We start from the raw sequence: 21762 nt of genomic DNA, 5'->3' as shown, positions 1-21762 counted from the left end.
ATACCATCTTGGAGATACCATTTTCAACAAATATCAGCCCTGATCCATAAGCTCATGTTGGTAGGTGGATCTGGACCAGGATCTCCATCAGTGCAGGAAACAGTTGGACCTGGACTCCAATCGATGCCTCAGACAGCATTCTGACAGTTTTGAGAGTTGCATCACACTGAGTACAATTGAGGTCTCCAATCCAAGAAGATGGTGGAAAGATTGAACTGATGGGGATTGAGAAATGACCACAGTTGTATGCTACTCCATTGGAATCTTGTCTGGAGCCACATGAGATGGTGTCACTGCCAATGCTGAGCTCCCTGACAGCCCTTCTCAAACAGCACGCGTGGCAGTCAAAAGTCCTGATACGGAGCTGGAGTCAAGGTTAGATTCAGCTTCAAGTGTTTCGACACCTTCGCTTTTGGACCTGCTGGTGGCCTTGGGAAAATTATAAAACTTTCTTCCCCAGCAGCACAGTGTGCATTCTCTGGAGTTGTGGGTAGGAAAGTGTATCATCGGACAAGGAACAGTGAGTTTATGGACTGGATCTGGCCAAGGAAATATAAGAGAAGAGAAGGAGGAGATTGGATTTATACCCTGCCCTTCACTTGGCATCTCAGAGCAGTTTACAATCTCCTTCCCTTTCCACTCCCCACAACAGACACCCTGTGAGGTAGGTGGGGCTGAGAGAATTCTTTTGAGAACTGCTCTTGAGAGAGCAGCTCTTTCAAGAACTGTGACTGACCCAGTGTCCCTCAGCAGCTGCAAGTGGAGGAGTGGTGAATCAAACCCAGTTCTCCCAGATTAGAGTTTGCACACTTAACCACTCCACCAAACTGGCTGTAAAGACCAGCTCAAGGTGCGTTCAAGAGTTGTTATTTTTCTTGCCGGGTTTATCTTATTGTTAATCTGTTAATTAAAAAAGATTTTTTTTTTCTATGACTAAAGTTTTGGTCAACTGCTCATTGTTTTGAAAACTGCATTAACAGCTATTTGTACTTTTTTTGCTTTTCTGTTAAATGCAGTCATTTAATAAATCTGTTAAAAACCCTGCTAAGGTTTTCATGTCACAAGCTTGGTTGCACGTTTAGGCAGCATTCCCCTTGTCTAATAAGGTGGCGCCCAGGGCATTAGTAGAGAAGAGGGGACTAATTTGGGTCCTCTCCAAGTAACAGGAAAATCCACAGACCAAGTACCTGATTTACTCTGCGAACCTGATTTGCTCTGAGACTTAACAGGAGTGAGAAATGGGTGAAGGGGTGAAGATCTGTCCACTGCCTGGGAAGAGGGTACCTCAGTAGGATCCCCTCCTCATTCAAAGGCTCCCTTCTTTCTTGTCAGTGAGTAACTATGTTTCTTCTACTATTACAGATATGTCCACAGACTTCCCAACCAGATCAGACTTCACTCTTGAATATACAGTATACTCTGGAGAAGGAAATGAAAAGGCCTACTTCACCTCAAAGATTTTCTTGCAAGTAGCCATCATGACCCGGCCAAAGCTCTCTTGATCTTTTTCTTCCACAAGTTTGTCAGAATAAACTCTCTCAGCTTCGTGCAGCCATAGTCGGACCAGGTCTACAGGCATTCTGAGGCACTCGTGTGTAGAGAACAGCAGTCCCTGACAAAAGACAGAAGCTTTCGAACTGTTTTTTTTTTCTGGTCCTGTAAACATCAGGTTTCTGATGGTGTTGAAAAATAGAACCTATTCACAATCATCTGCCACCCCCAATTCTCCAGAACATTCCACAGGCAAATGTCGCTACATGGTGCAAGGAACGATCTTACTTATTTGCACCACCTCTGCAGGGTCCACTCCTGTCCAGGCTTTCTTTTGAAGTCATGATTTAAATAAAATACTTCTCTATGGGTCTTTGCAAAAGCTGACCCAAATGAATCTAGAGAGGTATCGGCAATTTGTCCTCATTACTAGCTGTATGTTAACCTAGCCCTGTATGAGCTACATCAGAGTAAAGGAGAACTCTAGAAACAGCAAATCTACCCTGGGAAGTGACAAGGCATCTTGCAGCCTGTTGCTTGATGTCACTGCAACAGCTGATAATTCTCCTGGAAGAAACCCAGTTTCTAACATCCATTTTGCTGTCGTATCTGGATTGGGAAATTCTGGAGATCTAGAAGCAGAGCCTGAGGAGGAAGAAATTTCAGGAGGGGAGAGCGAACAGCAAGGAGGTGAAGCCATAGGGTACACCCTTTGAAGCTGCCATAGTTTCCAGGGAAACTGATCCATATCGTCTGGAGATCAATGTAATTCTCAGAGATCTCCACGTTCCACTTAGAAGTTGGCAGCCTTAGTGGAACCCTAGCGAAAGAGGAAGAAAGATATGCCATCTCCTAATTCCTAGGAGAGAGCAGTAGTTAGCTAATGTCTTGGCCTTTATATATTTCTTCATTTGTTGTCTATGTTACTATCTGAACCAGATATGAAGCCTCTGATCAGAACTTTGTGCAGTGCTGTCCACAGTGCTGACTGCCGGCACACACCCATCCACCCATGAAGGTCCCACGGCCAAATGCAGTACATCACCGTTCTGCTAGACGGAAAGCATTTTTCACTTGCTTGTCATAAAACCAGGTTGCAGCAATGGTCAACTATAGAAAAGGGGGGCAATTGTCACACTGAAAAATAAACCAAAGGTGGGAAAACAAGGAAGTGTCTTTCTGCTTCTAAAAAAAGCCAGTTGCTCTTCTGGGCCCTTCTGCCCATAGCAGTTTCAAGCATGTCTTAACAGACTACATTTCCTTCTGCCTGAACAAATTGCCCCAAGAGACGTCAAACTGTATAAATTAATGACAGCAGCAGGAACAGTCATGCTGAATCATGGGATGGAGGATGTGGATGTTCTAACGGGAAGCCAAGAAGAGCAGCAGGGGAGGGCCAACTCATATAAAATCACTAGCCAGGAGCTCTGTGGACGTGACTACAGACATATCAGAATATAGAGACAGGTGTTAAGATCCTCAAAGCTTCATAAAAAGTTGCTCCCAAATAGGCCATCAACTAGGAAACAAAAACTCGCTGCAATATATATCTTCTGGGCTTCTATTCAATTTTTCTGAGCAAGTGAGTGGGCAGTAGTAACGTGGGCCGTGTCCTGATGAGGGAACCTATGGGCCTCAGCCATGCAGCGGTCGTTCTTATGGGTGAGCAGTCCCACTGGGTACCATGTACACTGTCAGCCCTCAGGTCAAACATCAATAGATTCTCCTCCAGAAAGAAAGCTGTACAGATGATGTGGGAATGGGACGGTGGCTCAGTGGTAGAGCATCTGCTTGGGAAGCAGAAGGTCCCAGGTTCAATCCCTGGCATCTCCAAAAAAAGGGTCCAGGCAAATAGGTGTGAAAAACCTCAGCTTGAGACCCTGGAGAGCCGCTGCCAGTCTGAGAAGACAATACTGACTTTGATGGACCGAGGGTCTGATTCAGTATAAGGCAGCTTCATATGTTCATGGGGAGGGACGGTGGCTCAGTGGTAGAGCAGCTGCTTGGGAAGCAGAAGGTCCCAGGTTCAATCCCTGGCATCTCCAAAAAAGGGTCCAGGCAAATAGGTGTGAAAAACCTCAGCTTGAGACCCTGGAGAGCCGCTGCCAGTCTGAGAAGACAATACTGACTTTGATGGACCGAGGGTCTGATTCGGTAGGAGGCAGCTTCATATGTTCATATGATATGATATGGGAAGAAATTATTTACTCTTGGCTCTAGTTTTCTAGGCTGGCTTTGCTCTGGACCAAACAGTCTGATTCAGCCAACAGCAGTATTTTGCCTGGGCTTTACTCTCATTCAGAAGATGGAGAAAGAGAAACTCACTAGGAGTCATGCTTAAATAGCTTTAAAGAAATCACACATACCTGGAAGATATTAGAGAGGTCCCGGAGGTTGAAAACATAGTGAAACTTTATGGCCGTAGGAAGAAAGTTTAGTGCGACTTTCTGGTGCAAGGCTGTTGTGGAGAAAGACAGTGTTTATACATTTTTAAAAAGGGCATTAGGTAGGTTTCTTAGGGAGGAAATGGAATGCTTAAGCCTAAATTAGCAAATAAGAACATGTCCATCTATTTTCCAACTAAATTCAGTCTTCAGAAGCAAAATCAGGAGGTTTTATTATTTCTTGCAAATTGATGAAATTGAGAACTGGGCATTTTTATTCATGCTTCAAATTTGCTTTATCTGTACTGGACTTACCGGTAAGTCTTCCTCCATCGGATGGCATTGTTCTTTATTAAGCACGAGGTTGAAAAAAATCAAAATATTTTCTATAAATATAGCTGTTTTTTAAAAAAACAAATATTGGGTACATGAAGCAGAACTGGAGTGGTGTGCAGAGAGGATCATGACCACTTTCTCTCATATGAACCTATTTCATTACTCTGGTCATCTTCAGAAGCCCTGCTTTGGTGTCCCTACTATCTAAGGCTAGACAGGTACCAACATGAGGAACAGCCTTCCTGGTCACTGTGCCGAAACTTTGGAATTCCCTCCCTAGTGAGATTTGCCTGTCTCCCTCTATCATTGTCTTCTGCCAGGGAGTGAAGACATATTGTTTTATTTGGAGGCCCCTCATTAATTCTTATTAGTCCTCCTCCTTTTTTGTGTCTTTTCATGTGCTCATATTTTTTGCGTTTATCATATTTGTATTTTAAATACTTTTTAAACGCCTCAAATATTTTTATGTTTGCCACTTGGGGAACCTAAATTCAGTGGAAATGTATCGACTAATAGCCATGTGGACTGGGCAGCTGCAGTGGGGAAGAGTAGGGGGCAACATTATTCTGTTTTTCCTCTCGGCATGAGCAGAGGCAGAAAGGACAATTTCACTCTCTTTCCCAGTCCACAGTCTCGCTGTCTTTCCCCCTCCATATTGCATCTGCAGTTTAATAACCACGTGAATCTCTCAGTCCCAGGAATAAACTTTCCCATAGGGATGGGCAGAAACCGAACCAGCCAGTTTGGATCTCCCTTTCTCCCAGCTGTGGCTTGCTGTGGCTGGGAGAAAGAGGGGGGGGGGGGAATCACCCAGGAAGGGTTAAATCTACAAAAGGAGATGGCTCAGCAGGATAGGAGAAGAATCTGAAATGTTTTCCAGGGATGCGGGAGACTTGGGAGAAATCAGAACTTGGGAGAAATGCGGGCCCTGCGGGACTTTGAACAGGGTCTGCAAGACCACCTTGTTCCGAATGGCCTTCACCGGCTGAAACTGCTAAGCAAACTTGCCAGCGATCATAGCACCAAATACACTAATGTCTTTTTTAGAATTTTAATAGATTTTAATCAATTGTAGTTAAAATGTTATTTATTGTACAATGTATGCATTAAGTTCTTGTTGTTAGCCGCCCTGAGCCGCTTTGGCGGGGAGGGCGGGATACAAATAAAATGTGATGATGATGATGATGATGATATTGCTTCCCCCCATTTTGATGTGAGGGGGAGAAAAACAGAAGGGTTCAATGGCTTGCAGCCATTTAAACCTAACAGCTGATGGGCAGACCCACTCTGCTGTTAGGTTTAAACAGCTGGCAGGTGCGCTTATAAGCCATTAAACCATCAGTTTTACTTCCTCCCCTCCTTTGAAGTGGGGAGGGGGGAGTGAAATGGACAGGTTAAGCAGCTGCCAGCTATTTCAGCCTAATAGCAGAGTGAATGTGCCTATCAGCTGTCATGCTGAAATGAATGCAAGTCATTTCATTCATTCAACATTCATTCATTCATAATTTTATTTATATCCCGCCCTCCCCGCCGAAGCAGGCTCAGGGCGGCTAACAACACAAGTCAATACATACATTGTACAATATATTTCAACCGTCTGCTTCACTTCCCCCCGCTTCAAAGTGTGTTTTGGGGGGGGGGGGGATGAAATTGATGGATTTAATGGCTTCAGCCATTTAAACCTAACAGTTGATGGGCTTTGTCTGTACTGGGCTTAACTTCTGCTGTTAGGTTTAAATGGTTCAAGCAAAATACAAATGGGAATCACGATTGAATGATATGAGAAACAGCAAGAGTACTATGAAACAAACTAACTTACAATACAATACATATGTTATAATAAAACAATTTAATCCAACATATTGTGAGTTAATTATAGGAAATCAATAGAATGCGTAACAGTTTGAGAAGACCATTTCAAGAAGACCCTTTTTCAAGAGCTAACAACCTTTATAAATGTGGTCAGATAGCTATGTTCAGTTGAACTATGAAGCAGACCATTTTAAAGTGATCGGAGGCAACATTTCAATGTCCAGGAAGAGGCGGTAGAATGCCGCACTTCCCGGGCTCTTTAAAGACCCCACACACACTGATCAGTTGATCGGTGGGTAAAATGGCGCTGGAAGCTCACAGCTCCTATGCCGGCTCTCCGCCGCAATCAAAATCAGTGCAGGGTTGAGGGGGCAGGAGCAGCAGGAAGGACAAGCAAGCCACTGAAACTTGTTCTGTTAGGTTAACTTCTGCTGTTCTGTTAGGTTAACTTCTGCTGTTAGGTTTAAATGGTTCAAGCAAAATACAAATGGGAATCACGATTGAATGATATGAGAAACAGCAAGAGTACTATGAAACAAACTAACTTACATCGCAAACTAACTAACATCGCAATGGTCCCTCAATGGTGGAATCATCTACCAGAGATGGTGCGAGCCCTGCGGGACTTGAATCAATTCCGCAGGGCTTGTAAAACATTTCTTTTTCAGCTGGCTTTCGAAACGGAACCTGGCTAAACTGATGAAATTGATGTGTAGCCATCCAGCCATCTTGTGGATATTATGACCCATAGTAATGTAGCACCTTTTATCTATTTTAACTAACTTATTTATTATGTTATTGATTTAAAATTGCTGTTGTATTGTATTGTTTTATTGAACCATGGATTTCCATGCTTGTGAGCCGCCCTGAGCCCGCCTTTGGCGGGGGAGGGCGGGATATAAGAATAAATTTATTATTATTATTATTATTATTATTGAAAGAGCAGCCGCCGCTGCCTCCTCCCCCCTTCCTTCCCCCGATCCAGGAAGGAAGGGGGGAAGAGGCAGCGGTGGCCATTCTTTCAAATGCCTAATTTGCCTAGTGGGCAAGCCGGCCCTGGGTATCTGACCACATATATTGAAGCTCATCAGCTCTTGAAAAAGGGTCTTCCCAAAATGGTCTTTATCAAATGTCCATTGGGATTTACTCAGCTGATAACAAATTTCTGCTTGAAGTCCTTGCCCTAAATACTACAAGAGATTTAAGTGGAGATTCTGCATTTCTTAAAAAGACTTCAGCTTGTGCATTGTGTTGTATTAGGTGGTCTTTAAATTATTGATGCTGATTGGTTTTTTGACTGTTCATGCCTTGCAATAATATGTCTTCATATTTCCTAATACGTTTCAGAATTTTTATGCATTCTATTGATTCCTATAATTATCATACAACACACGTTGGATCAAATTGTTTTATAATAAAATATGTATTATATTGTAAGTTAGTTTGTTTCATGGCATTCTTGCTGTTTCTCATAGGTTTAAACGGCTGGCAGCCATTTCCCCTATCAGTTTTGCTTCCCCTTGCTTTGAAAGGGGGGTGGGGAGTGAAATGAATGGGTTTAATGGCTCACAGCCATTTAAACCTAACAGCTGACGGGTGGACCAGCTCTGCTCAGCTGTTAGGTCTAAACAGCTGAACTAAACTGGATAAAAGTCCAGTAAATGTTTGGGGAAGATGCCTACCTTGAACATTGATTTGGGGCCCCTGAACCAGGCCAAGTTCTTGTCCAATTTTGGCTTATGGACTGGTTTGTGCCCGTCCCTACTTTCCTGGGATCAGAAATGTATCTCGGGGGGCGGGGGGAGGCGGGGGAAATCCCATGATTACAACTTCCCTGGGGTTGGAAATGGCTCCAGGAGTGATCCTGAACAGTCAGTGCTTTCTGCTAGCAGTTTGCTGGAGCCAATGCACTGGCAAGATACAAAGACTTGTTTTGCTAGGTCCCGTACTACTTACCCAGAGCTGCTGAAACAAGCTGAGAATGCATCTTCTGGATCAACATTGGGATATTCCGGAGTGCCAAGTGCTGAGCTAGGATAGTGTTGTAAATAGTTGAAAGGGCTTCTTGTCCTGGAAAACTCACAGCAAAGACACAAAAGTGTCGCTGCAACGAAAGACATCCGCAAGGATCATTTGGTCATGATTGAGTCATATTATTTATATAAATACACAATTTATATCTCAAAATGAAACCCAATAAACCCAGATGTGGTCAAGTTTCCCTCTGTACAATGTTGAATTGTTATTAAAAATCTTTTTTAAAAAGCCTTCATCCACTTGGGAAGAGAAGTCAAAATTCGAAGTGGAAAATATTGACTAGTGAGAGTGATATCTGCTACTGAAACAACAAATGGCAGAACTTCTGGAACAGATCTCTGATGGATACCTGGAGTCTGGAGTCAATGGTGAAAGACCCAGCAGTTGGGTTCATACAGGCAACATACTGGCAGTTGTGAATATCCTTTAATGTTAGCTTGGTTCTGTCATACCTGATAAAAAGAAGCAAGATGATTTTGACACAGCCATTTATTTAAAAAAGAAGATAAATTAAGAATTAAGATTTCCATTCATCTCCTGTTATTAAGGTTATGAATACTGGACTTTATATAATATATGCCTTTCACAATGGCTTTGTGGAAGCGCAGTCCTGTTTCATATACCACTGCCTCTTTTATTGCTCTAAAAGTTTTAGACTCCATACATATATAGGAAATGTAAGAGAGTCCATGAAAATAGTACATTCAGCTCTCTACGGGCTCACCTGATGCACTCAATATCCAATTATCTCATTTACTATCAGTGCTTTTTTGAGCAAAAACGTACAGGAACACAGTTCCGGCTGGCTTGGCATCAGGGGTGTGTGGCCTCATCTGCTAATGAGTTCTTGCTGGGCTTTTCCTACACAAAAAGCCCTGTGTGAAACAATGGTGACGCCAGGGGGTGTGGCCTAATATGCAAACGAGCTACTGCTGGGCTTTTTCTAAAAGAAAAGCCCTGTTTGCTATGATCACAGTTAATCTGAATACATACCAGTGTCCGTGATCCATGTGCTGCCGGATCAATGTATGTGGAGCTACAGTGCCATATTTGTCTACTTCTGGCATGTTCATGTCGTCTATGAAGTAAATGAGCTTCTTAGTGCCAGGGGGACCAAAGTTCCGTCCTGATTTCTTCTCCAGGGGCTTCTCAAGAATAGCTGAATAAATGGAATGCCACTTACATAACTTAAATAGTTTAAATGGATGATTTGTTCAAAATGTTTATTATCCCCATTCTTTTGTTAGGGAGCCTTGCAAATGCCAGCTCAATAGCATAATTTCTAGTTAACATAGGACAGCTTATAAGGACACTCTTACTTCAGTGGGAAATATACTTTTAGAGCAGGGGTGACCAAACTACAGCTCAGGAACCACATGTGGCTCTTTCACACATATCGTGTGACTCCTGGAAGCTGAGGAGGAACTTCATGCAGGCTTCCTCTCAAGCAGGCCTCATTTTGGGCAGGAGCTCACCGGAGCGGAGCTCCGGAATCTCTCAATGTTATTGTGTTCTTTCTTTCTTACCCCTCCCCCCAATACTGGGCTCCATTGTTCAAACCCCCTGTGAGAATGTTGCTGAACTCTTAAGATTTGACAAACCTAATATCTTCTCCCACAAAAAATGGGAAAATAACCAAAACGTATAAAGCAGACAGATCATCATCATGTCACTGTGGCCACATAGGAGAAAGTAATTTAAAAAGTATGATGGAGTAAAGTTTTATTAAGACTATTATAATTCTAGAAGCATTTTAAGGTAGATGCTGAGCTAATTTAGTACACGTTCTGGTGATGTCAGGGGTGTATATACAAGAGTTAAGTAAGTAAGCTGCACTAATGAGCTCCAGCACTTCTTTTTCTAAAAAATGACCACTGTGTCTTAAGTAACTATGCTTAGCATTGGGACCTCAGTCAGCCTCTGAACACTGACCCATAGGTAGGCGACTATTTCCACTGTCTATGAAGCAGGAAAGGAGGGGGAAACAGGCAGGCTTGCAAAGCTCTTTTCCTCCACCACAGAGGTTGCCTGGAGCTTTTGGTTTTTTTAAAGTCTCCTTCTAGCATGGTTGTGTTGTAAAGAGCATGCATATGTATTTTAGCTTTCTGCAAGAAAAGTATTAAGAGGTTTAATAAAGACGTGTGTGTAATATTTGTTCACATATTACGGCTCTCAAACATCTGACATTTACTGATGTTTAATGTGGTTCATACATTAAGCAAGTTTGGCCACCCTTGTTATAGAGACAGGGGAGCAGGTAAACCATGCTGCGGACCCCTGCATTGTTTTTTAAAAACTGGATAAGCATCCCAGCATGTAAATAGGATTTATTAGGGTTTGTAGAATCTTTCGGGATCAAGTGCCGTGTTCTACTGGAGAAAGTTTTCCTTCCAGACGTTTCGTTCTCAGCTGCGGAGAACATCCTCAGTGGCATTGCAGCCGGAGCAGGCACTCAGACCTTCTTGGCTGCTGTGCATTGAGTGGGGCCAGGGCTGCTAGAGAGCTGCTATTTGTAGGCTGGAGGGGGTGTGATGAAAGGGCAATTGGTTTGTGGATGTGCCCATTGTTTGGTTGGGCTTCCTGGAAGGGTAGTGATAAGGAAACTGGCTGTTGAATGTGACCATTGTTCTGTGTTAATTGCTGGGAAGGTTGGAAGGAGTTTGAAGATAAGGAAGATGGTTGTTGACTGTGCTGATTGTTCTGTGGAATTTGCTGGTTGTTCTGAGACTCTCTAGCAGCTCTCTAGCAGCCCTGGCCCCACTCAATGCACAGCAGCCAAGAAGGTCTGAGCGCCTGCTCCGGCTGCAATGCCACTGAGGATGTTCTCCGCAGCTGAGAACGAAACGTCTGGAAGGAAAACTTTCTCCAGTAGAACACGGCACTTGATCCCGAAAGATTCTACAAACCCTAATGATGTTACCAGCCATGAAAACCTGAAATCTTTGATAAACAGGCTTTGCCTGACAGCTGAAACGGATTAGCTTCAAGGCAAGCTGGAGAACCCCAATGTCAGTGTCATCTCTGCAGAAAAATTAAACTTGCAAAGTTGGTTGGAGGGGAAATGCCACTGTTAGGATCACATCATCTTACGGGAATGAGGAGGACAAGTTGGTGACGATCATCATCACCCATGATAGGTGCTTGCGGCAATTGTATAATCATATTCTAGGCAGCATGGCAATCCAGCTAGCTGAGGAAATACCTGCATTTCTGCCTTGAACCATAAGGAAAGGCAGGGTATAAATGTTTTCAAATAAATGGGAAAGTTACATACAGAGGGATAAGAGATCATAATATCCTCAGTGCAGAAGTATTTCCTTGAGGAACCACAACCGGATCCCATGTATCAAATGAATTGGAGATATTGTAGTTTCTCAGCACTTGTGCATTTCTTATGCAGGCTACATGAACCTACTATGTTGCCCTAAATAACTGTTCGCCTAGAAAAGCTCTGGGTCCAACACACAGAAATCAATGTCTACCAACATCCCACCTCCTTACCCTGAAGCATTGCTGATGTTGTGTAGAAGTTAAAGGGGACAGCTTGCACTATGAAATCATCCATATTTAGAGTATCAAGCTTATCCACCATCAGCACAGATTTCCCAGTACCAGCATTCCCAACTAGCATCACAGGCCATTTCTTCTCCATTAGCAGATCCATAAAATAGCGAATCCGGATGGTTTCTGTGGTGTGGACCATTGAGGCCTGTAAAACAATCCCTCACTTAAAATAAACCAGTTCACAGATCTTTTATGTATTTTTGAAATTTATATTCTGATTTCCTCCCTTTTGGGGGCCCAGGGTGGCTCATCATATCATTCTCGCCATGACTTTTTCCTCCCAAAGACAAACCTATCCCGTAGATAAGGCTGAGAGATTATGATGGACCCACAGTCACTCAGAAAGCTTCTATAGCAGAGATGAGATTCCATCCCAGTTGTCCCAGTTTCTAGTCCACCACTCTAACCACTATTGCTATGTTAGTTCTCAAATATATAAAAATCTAGATAAACTACAACTCCAGTACATGGAAAGTATTTGTTATATGGCTCATAGAAAGACTTGTAAAGAAAGACATCTAAACGCTATCAAGATTTCTAAATCTGTTCTTCATAATTTGGCTAGTCAATGATACAACATCTACATGTTCAAAGTGTACTCTGTTTTGTTTGTATTAGACATACAAAAAACACGTTCCCACAGGGAAGACAAATTATTTAGACAGGTTTCTGGAGAGGTCATAAAATGAAGTAAACAAAACAATTCTCTACCATTTATAGGCTAACAGAACAATCCTGAAAGGAGTGGGGGGGGGGGGATGAGATCAGGAACAACAAATAAAGGTTAACAGAGCAATCCTGAAATCGGGGAGGGGGGGGAGAGAGATCAGGAATCCAAGTGGCTACTATGCTGGCATATCCCTGAGATACGCTGGCATACCCCTTTGTGCCAGCACAGCAGGGGAGGGGATGGGCATGGGAGTCTGGTGGGAGTTGGTCAACTCCCAAAGCTGCTCCCCTCCAGCCAGTGGAAGGTTATGCCAGCAAACCATGATGTAGCCCATGGGTACCCAAGAAGGCAACCCCCCCACCAGCTTTCATGCCCCCAGTGCCCTGAGAACCACAGACTGTAGAGGAGCAGATGAGTGCTGCACCCATCACCCATTGATCCCTGGCTGATCTATGCAGCCAGATCAGATGCTACATGGGGCTATGTCAGCCTGCCCTGTGGTCATGGGACTTAGCATGTCGTACCATGTTGGTGGCTCAGTCACACTTGTGGCAAGGGGTGCACCATGGTCTTGTGGCAGTTCAGGGTGAAACTAACGGGCAACTGGAGAGCCAGTTTGGTGTAGTAGTTAAGTGCGCGGACTCTTATCTGGGAGAACTGGGTTTGATTCTCCGCTCCTTCACTTGCACCTGCTAGCATGGCCCTGGGTCAGCCATAGCTCTGGCAGAGGTTGTCCTTGAAAGGGCAGCTGCTGTGAGAGCCCTCTCCAGCCCCACCCACCTCACAGGGTGCCTGTTGTGGGGGAGGAAGGTAAAGAAGATTGTGAGCCGCTCTGAGACTCTTCGGAGTGGAGGGCGGGATATAAATCCAATATCTTCTTCAACTGAAGTGACTATTTGCTATCACTGAGGATGTTGATGGGCTGGCAGGTACACCAAGAGGCTGCTTGGGGACCTTGCAGCTGTGATCTGTGGCCTTTCAGTAGTCTCCCACTATGCCCCCTCTCCTGCTGCACCGGTGGCAGGGGTTGCTCTGGGTGCCTGGTTGTGGTACCACTGGGCACCCATGGCCAGCCCTGTGCTCCTTTTGCACTTCCTGTGCTGCTTTCCTGGGGATTGTCCCCTTTGCTTCACACGGAGCTTGCTCCTGGGTGGACCTGCCTTGGAGTCACTCCTAGTATGTGGGGTGGTGGGACCCCATCAACCTTTTTTTGTGTTACAGGTGCTACTTCTATTATTGGGGGGGGGGGGATAAACCAAGTTGTTTTTTAGATTTCCTTTTTGCAGTTCTCTAGGATAATGAGTACCCAGCTTGCTGGGGGAAAAGTGTAGATGACTGGGTAAGACAATGGCAAACCACCCCGTCAAAAGTCTGCCTTGAAAACGTCATGATGCGACATCACCGCAGAGTCGGAAATGACTGGTACTCGCACAGGGGACTACCTTTACCTTTTTTAGGATAAAACAATGAAATCAAACATAAAAAGAGCACAAGAAAATGGCTCCTGACAGTTACCTGCAAGGGAACATCTGGGTCCAGCTCAAATGGTGGCACTTTATCTGTCCAAGGCATGAATTTTTTGGTCTCTGGGTCAATGTAATAGTCAAAGATAGTTCCCTGAGAAGGAAACTTGATGGTTTTAAATTCATTCACCCACCACTTACTGAACTCCACACGGTAATCCACAAGCTAGGGAGCAGAAGATGCACATTTGAATGTTTTTATACTGATTTGGAGAGACCATTAAAATATTAGCTGATCACAGGGAACATTAAAAACAGCAACAACATTAATACAAATCCTATCGAAGTCAAGCAATTAGAAAACTGAGACAAAAACAACTGAGAGATACTTTTCCTCCGAGTGATAGCAAGTAAAACAAACATTAGCATGTTTGCCAACAAGAAATTTTTTTTTTGTAGTGATCATCTTTCATATGTCACCAAATCACACTGTAGCGCCATTGGCCCCCCGGGAAGGATGATGATGGCACAAGTCCTTAGCATGCAATCCAACAAGCTATATGGGAATCAGACTGAAGTGTTGTCCAGCTTTTTTGGACATGGAAGTAATTTTTGGTAGCAGCCATATCACCAAGATGACATTTGAACAGAACACCGATAGAAAATGCATTTTGCGTAAGTAATGTGCAGGATAAATGTTTGACATCACGCACGAACATGCCTCAAATCTAGCTGCATGGAACAGAAAATGAACATTTGACATATTAAAGGTACCTGATCTTGAAACATTGCACCTCCAAATGCCCAAAAGCAAGCAAACACAAAATAGAGCTCATACAGCTCTTTGGAAGAATCCGGTGGTGTATTGGTTGGGGTCAGGAGGCACTCCAGTAGATACAAGATTGTTTGCACTACAGTAACTTCAGGAACAGGAGTTATCTTTTTGAACCCAAACTTCAGCTTTTCCAAACACGTCGGCAAGTATTTGTCAAACAGGATCATCAAATTGGCTTTTTCTGATTGCACTTCCCGACGTTCAATCCAGCTGCTTACTATTCTGCATTGTAATGATATAAAATTATTCATTTAATATGCAGTGCATTTTCATGTCTGAATCATATGTGTTCCACTTCAGGTAAGCGTCCTCTTATCTCCTCTCTTTTCTCCCATTTATCCCATGTTGTTTTTAGAACGCTACCATAAAACATAGAGGAAAGCTGTTTTCTAATTTAGCTATTAGGGAAGAACAATTCATGCATCCAACAAATTACACAGCACCTGGTCAATGTAACCAGATAACGGAGCCCTGCACCACTCATGCTAGAATCTTAACATCTAGTTCTTACTGCGAATCAGTGCAACCCAAAACAAAGTCACACCCTTCTAAACCCACTGTCTTCATTGGACAAGAGCACGACTCTGCTTAGGACTGTACTGTATGTCACATTGGTGGCAGCTTATTTATGGTATAATAAAGCAGTAGAATAGCCCCGTGGCACAAAGTGGTAAGCTGCAGTACTACAGTCCAAGCTCTGCTCACTACCTGAGTTTGATCCCAGCAAAACCTGGGTTCAGGTAGCTGGCTCAAGGTTGACTCAGCCTTCCATCCTTCCGAGATTGGTAAAATGAGTACCCAGCTTGCTGAGGGTAAAGTGTAGATGATTGGGGAAGGTAATGAAAAACCACCCCGTCAAAAAAGTCTGCCATGAAATGGGCTGCTGAATTTTGCCTATTTCAGCTCCAGCTTGCCTCCTCACAGCTATATTTTTCAGGTAATGAGCAAGCCTTGTGGCTTAAGAAATCTGTGCATTCTGACCCCATTATTTAGGTCTCATGGGAATCAACTAACCCATGAACTTTGCTCATCTTTTGCTTGTCCTTTGGAACCAGCTATCTCTGCCTACTTGAAGGTGGTGCCAACACACTACTGACTTCCCTCCAGTACTTAAATATGGGGGGCAGTTTTGGAACACTGAATACAACTGTGATTACAAAAAGGAATGGATTGGACTATGCCAACAGAGACGCCTACCACTGTACAGTGAAAGAGACTGTTTTTATGCTTCATCCATCTTGATCTTTATTTTGCTCTTTTAAAATAAAATCTTAAAACGGATTCATTGCTTTGAGCCCTCTTTATTTTTTGGTTTGGTGAATTATTTCTGCCAAGAATTTTCCCTTTTTCCAGAAGGACAAAGACGTGACTAGCACCAGTAACTGGACACACCTGTCCTTAGTCATGAGCTGTCAAACCTCCCCCCCTCAAAGGAGTGTATCTGTGACACCTCCCTCTTGTAAATTTTGGCCCCAGTTTCCTTTCCCAGTCTAGCTGGTTTGCCACTGCTGGGTCTGACTACTGCCACCCTCCCCACTAGATCCTCCTTGCCTTCTTCCTTTGTCACCTTCTTCATCAAATGGTCATTTCTACTGGTACCTCCTGATAGACGCTGCCAGCTTTTATATATCATTCTGGGTTGTAAAGGTTTAATGTTAAAAAAAAAATTAATAGTACGATTTTCCTCCAAACCTGCGTGTGCCCTGGGACTTATAGATCCCTAAATGATAGCCATGGTTGGCTCTCTTGTGTGGATTTGCTTATCTATCTATGTGTGGTGGCTATTTGATATATTGATAAGTGGCTTAACCCAGTGACTCCTTTCTGCTGTGAGGGGCCTTGCTCTGGCGGAAATAGTCTTGTTAGAGCAAGATTATTTAGTTAGAAGAGGGGAGTCGTAAGACTCATCTGAAATGAAAAATAAGTTGCAGTGAATTGACAAGAGCTGATAGGGTCCTGTGGCAAGGGTGGGACATTTGAACTGAGTCCTCAGCCATGTGCTAACTGGGTCTTCTTGGGCAAGTCATCTCTATTTAGGAAATAAGAGAAGGATGGCAAAGTTCTTTGCATAGGAAAGTTGTTTTGCGACTGATTAATAATATTTGATCAATATTTGATCAAATCACTCAAATTCTTGTATTTCCATGTTCCACCTCATGCTATACTTACAAAGATACAATCAAACTGGGATCACAGTGTAAAGAATGAGAACAAACAACACTGTGAATGATGGCTACTAAACACTTGCAGTTTCTAGAGCATCCGGCAGCATTGTCAGAATCAGTAGGTTTCACAACATATCAACATAGTTTTAAATGACTGGCTTGCTCCTTTTATGAGTGCAAAATTAAAAACAAGACAACTAAAAACAATTCCCGAGGAAGATTCACCACAAAATGGCTTATATCTGGATGCTCATCAAGCTGGAATTCCTTGCAGAAGCTGTTTTGCCATATTCCAAGGCCAAGACTTAGTTTTGCTACAGTTTCATATCTATTATGGTGATATCTTTGTTACTGAATAAGTTGTGAAACTTCATGTGTATTATACTTAGTAGTCATCATTCACAGCGTTGTTTGTTCTTGCATTAACAAAGATAACAGCGATTTGCTGCCAGAACAGTTTCTTTCTCTCAGTTTCATAAAACACAGACACTCTCCAGGATAGACAAAATCTCAGTGTGTTTTTGCCTACACCAGGAGACCAAGGAAGAACATGCCCACTTTATGCCACAAAGGAAAACCTTTTTTCCTCGTCAATGAAGTTGAAAGGAACCATAACTTACGGATTCCAACCAAGGTCAGCAGGGTTAATGTACAGGATTCCTGCTCTGGACACCGTGGCAGGTGTTGCTGTTCTTAGATGACTGATCTCAAACACCAGCCTCATGGTGGGATTTAATGGGATTCGCTCATTGCTCGCCAAAGTGAGGACCTAGCAAGGACACACACAAAAGCAATGCAATTTCTTCATCTTCCAGAAGCAGCCAACAGTAAGACAGACAGACTGCGTTTTTCTAGACTGACCTTGTTGTCATCCATCACAGTATTTAAAGACTCAATCCACATTGGGTCTATATCTCCATCAAGAACAATCCATTTGGGTCCACGATGAGTTATATTAGCCAGATCGCGCATGATTGTTGAAAACAAACCTGTCCAACAGAGAGTTACTCTAGATTTTCATTGTTAGCATATTAACTTTTCAGTTTCGCTACATTTTGGGTAGAAGGGAGTGAGGCTAGAAGTCGTTATCGACATACCATTGGATATTGTACTATTGTGGAACTATAGCAATAATTTGCAACTGGAAGTCCCTGTGAAAGCGAGGCAATTCAGCGGCAACTGATTGCTTTAGTGCTTTGATAACTGAGTATCCAAAGATGTGTTGATACAACCCTGGTGTGTGTGTGTGTGTGTGTGTGTTTTAAAGATTCAGAATTGCAACAGAGTAGGGGGACACTCTGCTTAAGATAATCATTCCTGGGACTGGCTCACTCAGAGTTTAATGCTGAGTGGAGAGACATCCCCAGCTGAGATCAATCCAAATGGACGGGAGTCTTATAATTCACTTGTTTGAACCAGAACGGAGGACTTTTACCCTTGGAAATATCAACTCCTCATAGAATCGGAGGCAAAGACTACAGAGGAATTGCTTCTTTTGCTTAAACCAGTTAAACCAGTTTTAAAAGGATTTGAAAATAGGCATATGTTAAGGAAAAAATTACGTATCCTTTCTTTAGGTAGTTCTCTGCAGCAGTTGCTTGGGAAAAGGAGGAGGAAATGTCATCATGGTAATGTTTTCTGGGAGAAAAACTTTCAATTTAACCAATTCAAGAAAATAGGTGAAGAAATAATAATTCCATTTTTTGATGTCTAAAAATCATTTTGATGTCTTGGGTTTTTTTTACCAGAGCACCATCATCACAGTTTCTGTACCATAGGTTGGATCCAACATCAAATTTCCACTTGTGCTTGAGCTCTTATGTGAGTGAAATGCAAGAATAAGACCTCAGCAGCCACTCACATTGTATCCCATTCCCAACTTATGTTTTTGCTTGTCCAAGATGCTGTGCAACCAGTTTCTAGGATCTATAATATACAGAGATGAAAGTACTAGTGTTGCACTAGATCTTGTACAAATGAAATTGTGCTAGGCGGGGGTCGTTTTGTAGAAAAATAGGTGGTGGATTTCATTAGTATAACTCATTGGCATATGCTGCCCCCCCCCCCACCCGCCAAAAGCAACTCAACTCAAAAAAGGAGAACCCTGGGCAAGCAAGGCCTGCTTGGGCTGGATAGAGATCCAGCCAGTCCAAGCAGGCCTCATTCACCTGGGGCTCCCCTTGGCCGCCCCTCCCCCACAGTCAAAAGGCCAGCAAACCACCTAGGGTTGCCAAGTCCAATTCAAGAAATATCTGGAAACTTTGGGGGTGGAGCCAGGAGACTTTGGGGGTGGAGCCAGGAGACATTGGGGGTGGAGCCAGGAGCAAGGGTGTGATAAGCAGAATTGAACTCCAAAGGAGTTCTGGCCATCACATTTAAAGGGACAGCACACCTTTTAAAATGCCATCCTTCCATAGAAAATAATGAAAGATAGGGGCACCTTCTTTTGGGGCTCCTAGAATTGGACCCCCTGGTCCAATCCTTTTGAAACTTGGGGAGTTTTTTGGGGATAGGCACTAGATGCTATACTGAAAATTTGGCGCCTCTACCTCAAAAAAACAGCCCCCCCGATACCCGCAGATCAATTCCCCATCATTCCCTATGGGAATCATTCATGGAGGTGCATAATGGCTGTGGGGGTGGGGCTTCCCCCGCCGGCCAGCTGGCTGGGGGAGGGGGGAAGCCTGTAAAAAAACAGGTTGCTTACCTGTAACTGATGATCTTCGAGTGGTCATCTGTGCAGTCACACACATGGGTCTTGCCGCAGGCAACGGATCCATACCTCGGAGCTCCAATAGCTCGTTTATAACGTCTTTTGGCGCGCTTTCCTCCCGCCCTGGGGAGCAGGCAGCGACTGCGCATGCCTGGAGCGGGGGGAGAGCGCCCATTCCACTCAGTTTCTTCCAGCCGCCGTTGGCACTGACACTATACAAGGTTAAGCAACAATTACAGGAGGCCAGCAGCGGGGAAGGCTGGGTGGGCGTGTGTGACTGCACAGATGACCACTCGAAGATCATCAGTTACAGGTAAGCAACCTGTTTATCTTCTTCGTGGTCTCTGTGCAGTCCCACACATGGGTGACTAGCCAGCTAGATGACCTGGAGGAGGGTGCTGGTAAAGAAGAAGGTTAGTCACATAAAGCAACCAAATGCAATGACAGCATATTAAACAACATGGAATGCAATGTAAAGATGGAAGCGGATGCACTCACCCTGACTTCAGTGGAAGATGGATCTGAGGACCGCTTGGCCGAAGGAGGCGTCACGTCTCGCACGAACGTCTAGCACATAATGAGAGACGAACGTGGATGGGGAGGACCAGGATGCAGCCGCACAAATGTCCTCCAGCGAAACGCCTTGCAGAAAAGCCGAAGAAGTCGAGACCGCTCTAGTAGAGTGGGCCTTAAGGCCTTCGGGCAAAGGCTGTTTAGCCAGTTCGTAGCACAACCTGATGGCACTGACTACCCATTTAGACAGTCTTTGGGTAGAAATTTTAAGACCCTTGTGTGGGTTCCCGTAGGCCACAAATAGGTTAGGGTCCTTACGGAAAGGTTGTGTACGATCAAGGTAGAAGGATAAAGCCCTTCTGACGTCCAAGGAATGCAGGGCTCGTTGTCCCTGGTCGGATGGGTTGGAGAAAAACGTTGGTAGAGAAGTTGAAGTTGATAAGTGGAACTGGGAGACAACTTTAGGCAGGAACGCAGGGTCCGGTCGCAGAACCACTTTGTCCCTGTGGAAAATGGTGTAGGGAGGATCGTAACGGAAGGCGCATAAGTCACTTGCCCGTTTACCTGAGGTAAGGGCTACAAGTAATGCTGTCTTCCAGGAGAGAAGGTTGAGGTCTATGGTGGCCATAGGTTCAAAGGGGGCCCTCATCAGGCAGGAGAGGACTAACGATAAACTCCACGTCGGAACAAAGGGCTTAACAGGTGGGTTGAGGTGCAACATGCCCTTAAGAAAGGACTTAGATAAAGGATGGGAGAACACAGTCTTGCCATCAACCGGGTTGTGGAAAGCAGAAATTGCAGAAAGGTGAACTTTCAAGGAGGAATAACAAAGTCCTGATTTTCGTAGAGAAAGCAGATGGTCCAGGATCAGGTTCAGGGGTGCCGTTTCCGGCTGTAAATGATTAGATGTCGCAAAGGAACAGAAGCGCTTCCATTTTCGCTGATAGGAAAGTCTCGTGGAAGGCTTCCTCGCGTTGAGGATAATATTGGCTACCTCTGCGGAGAGATAGGAGGATGTATTCTCCAGGCAACCAGGGCCAGGACTCGAGGGTTGTGGTGCAGAATCTGACCGCTGGCCTGAGAGAGAAGGTCTCCCACAGGAGGAAGTCGGCGGTAAGTGTGGCGGGACAGTTGAAGAAGCCTCGTGAACCACGGTTGCCGAGGCCACCATGGCGCAATGAGGATGCAGTCTGTGCCATCCCGAGCTATTTTGACCAGCACCCGTGTCAGAAGGGGGGTTGGTGGGAAGAAATAGTGAAGGGGACCCGTCCAGTTGTGTAGGAAGGCGTCGTTGCCCCTCCTGGAGTAAAATTGAGGACATTTGGCATTGTCCCTGGATGCAAAGACGTCCACCTTGGGTGTTCCGAAGCAACGGAAGATACGCCGAAGGTAGGTCGGATTGATGGACCATTCGTGGTCGTCTATGCGGAACCTGCTGAGGGAGTCGGCCAGAGTATTCTCCACACCTGGGAGATGAATGGCAGTCATGTATATGTTGTGCTTGACACACCATTCCCAGAGCATCACGGCTATACGGCAGAGACGGAGGGATCTGGTGCCCCCTTGCTTGTTTATGTAATAAACTGTTGCCATATTGTCCGTGGAGATCTGAACGTGCCGACCTCCTATCAGAGGGAGAAAGGATTGGAGGGCTCTGTGTACCGCAATCAGTTCTAAGCAGTTTATATGCATGGCTCTCTCGGAGGGTGTCCAAAGTCCTCTGACAGTCTTGTCCTCTAGGTGGGCTCCCCAACCCCACTTGGAGGCATCTGTAGTGAC

General features: G+C 44.4%; 1 protein-coding gene across 1 annotated transcript in view; it reads right to left on the bottom strand.

Moving 5' to 3' along the window:
- The window catches only part of DNAH17 (dynein axonemal heavy chain 17), a 206309-nt gene that overhangs the window by 75993 nt on the left and 108554 nt on the right, over positions 1 to 21762 (bottom strand). The window contains exons 44-53 of the mRNA XM_060252097.1: positions 17619 to 17746; positions 17378 to 17526; positions 14532 to 14814; positions 13810 to 13983; positions 11562 to 11769; positions 9054 to 9219; positions 8410 to 8512; positions 7980 to 8127; positions 3858 to 3949; positions 1451 to 1612 (exon numbers count right to left, since the gene is read on the bottom strand). Of these exons, the coding sequence (XP_060108080.1) occupies positions 1451 to 1612; positions 3858 to 3949; positions 7980 to 8127; positions 8410 to 8512; positions 9054 to 9219; positions 11562 to 11769; positions 13810 to 13983; positions 14532 to 14814; positions 17378 to 17526; positions 17619 to 17746 (1613 nt within the window). The remainder of the gene's footprint in view (positions 1 to 1450; positions 1613 to 3857; positions 3950 to 7979; positions 8128 to 8409; positions 8513 to 9053; positions 9220 to 11561; positions 11770 to 13809; positions 13984 to 14531; positions 14815 to 17377; positions 17527 to 17618; positions 17747 to 21762) is intronic.

Source organism: Heteronotia binoei, chromosome 13, assembly GCF_032191835.1.
Source record: "Heteronotia binoei isolate CCM8104 ecotype False Entrance Well chromosome 13, APGP_CSIRO_Hbin_v1, whole genome shotgun sequence".
Lineage (NCBI taxonomy): Eukaryota > Metazoa > Chordata > Lepidosauria > Squamata > Gekkonidae > Heteronotia > Heteronotia binoei.
Note: the sequence above shows the minus strand (reverse complement) of the source record. Positions and strands in the feature narration are given on the sequence as shown.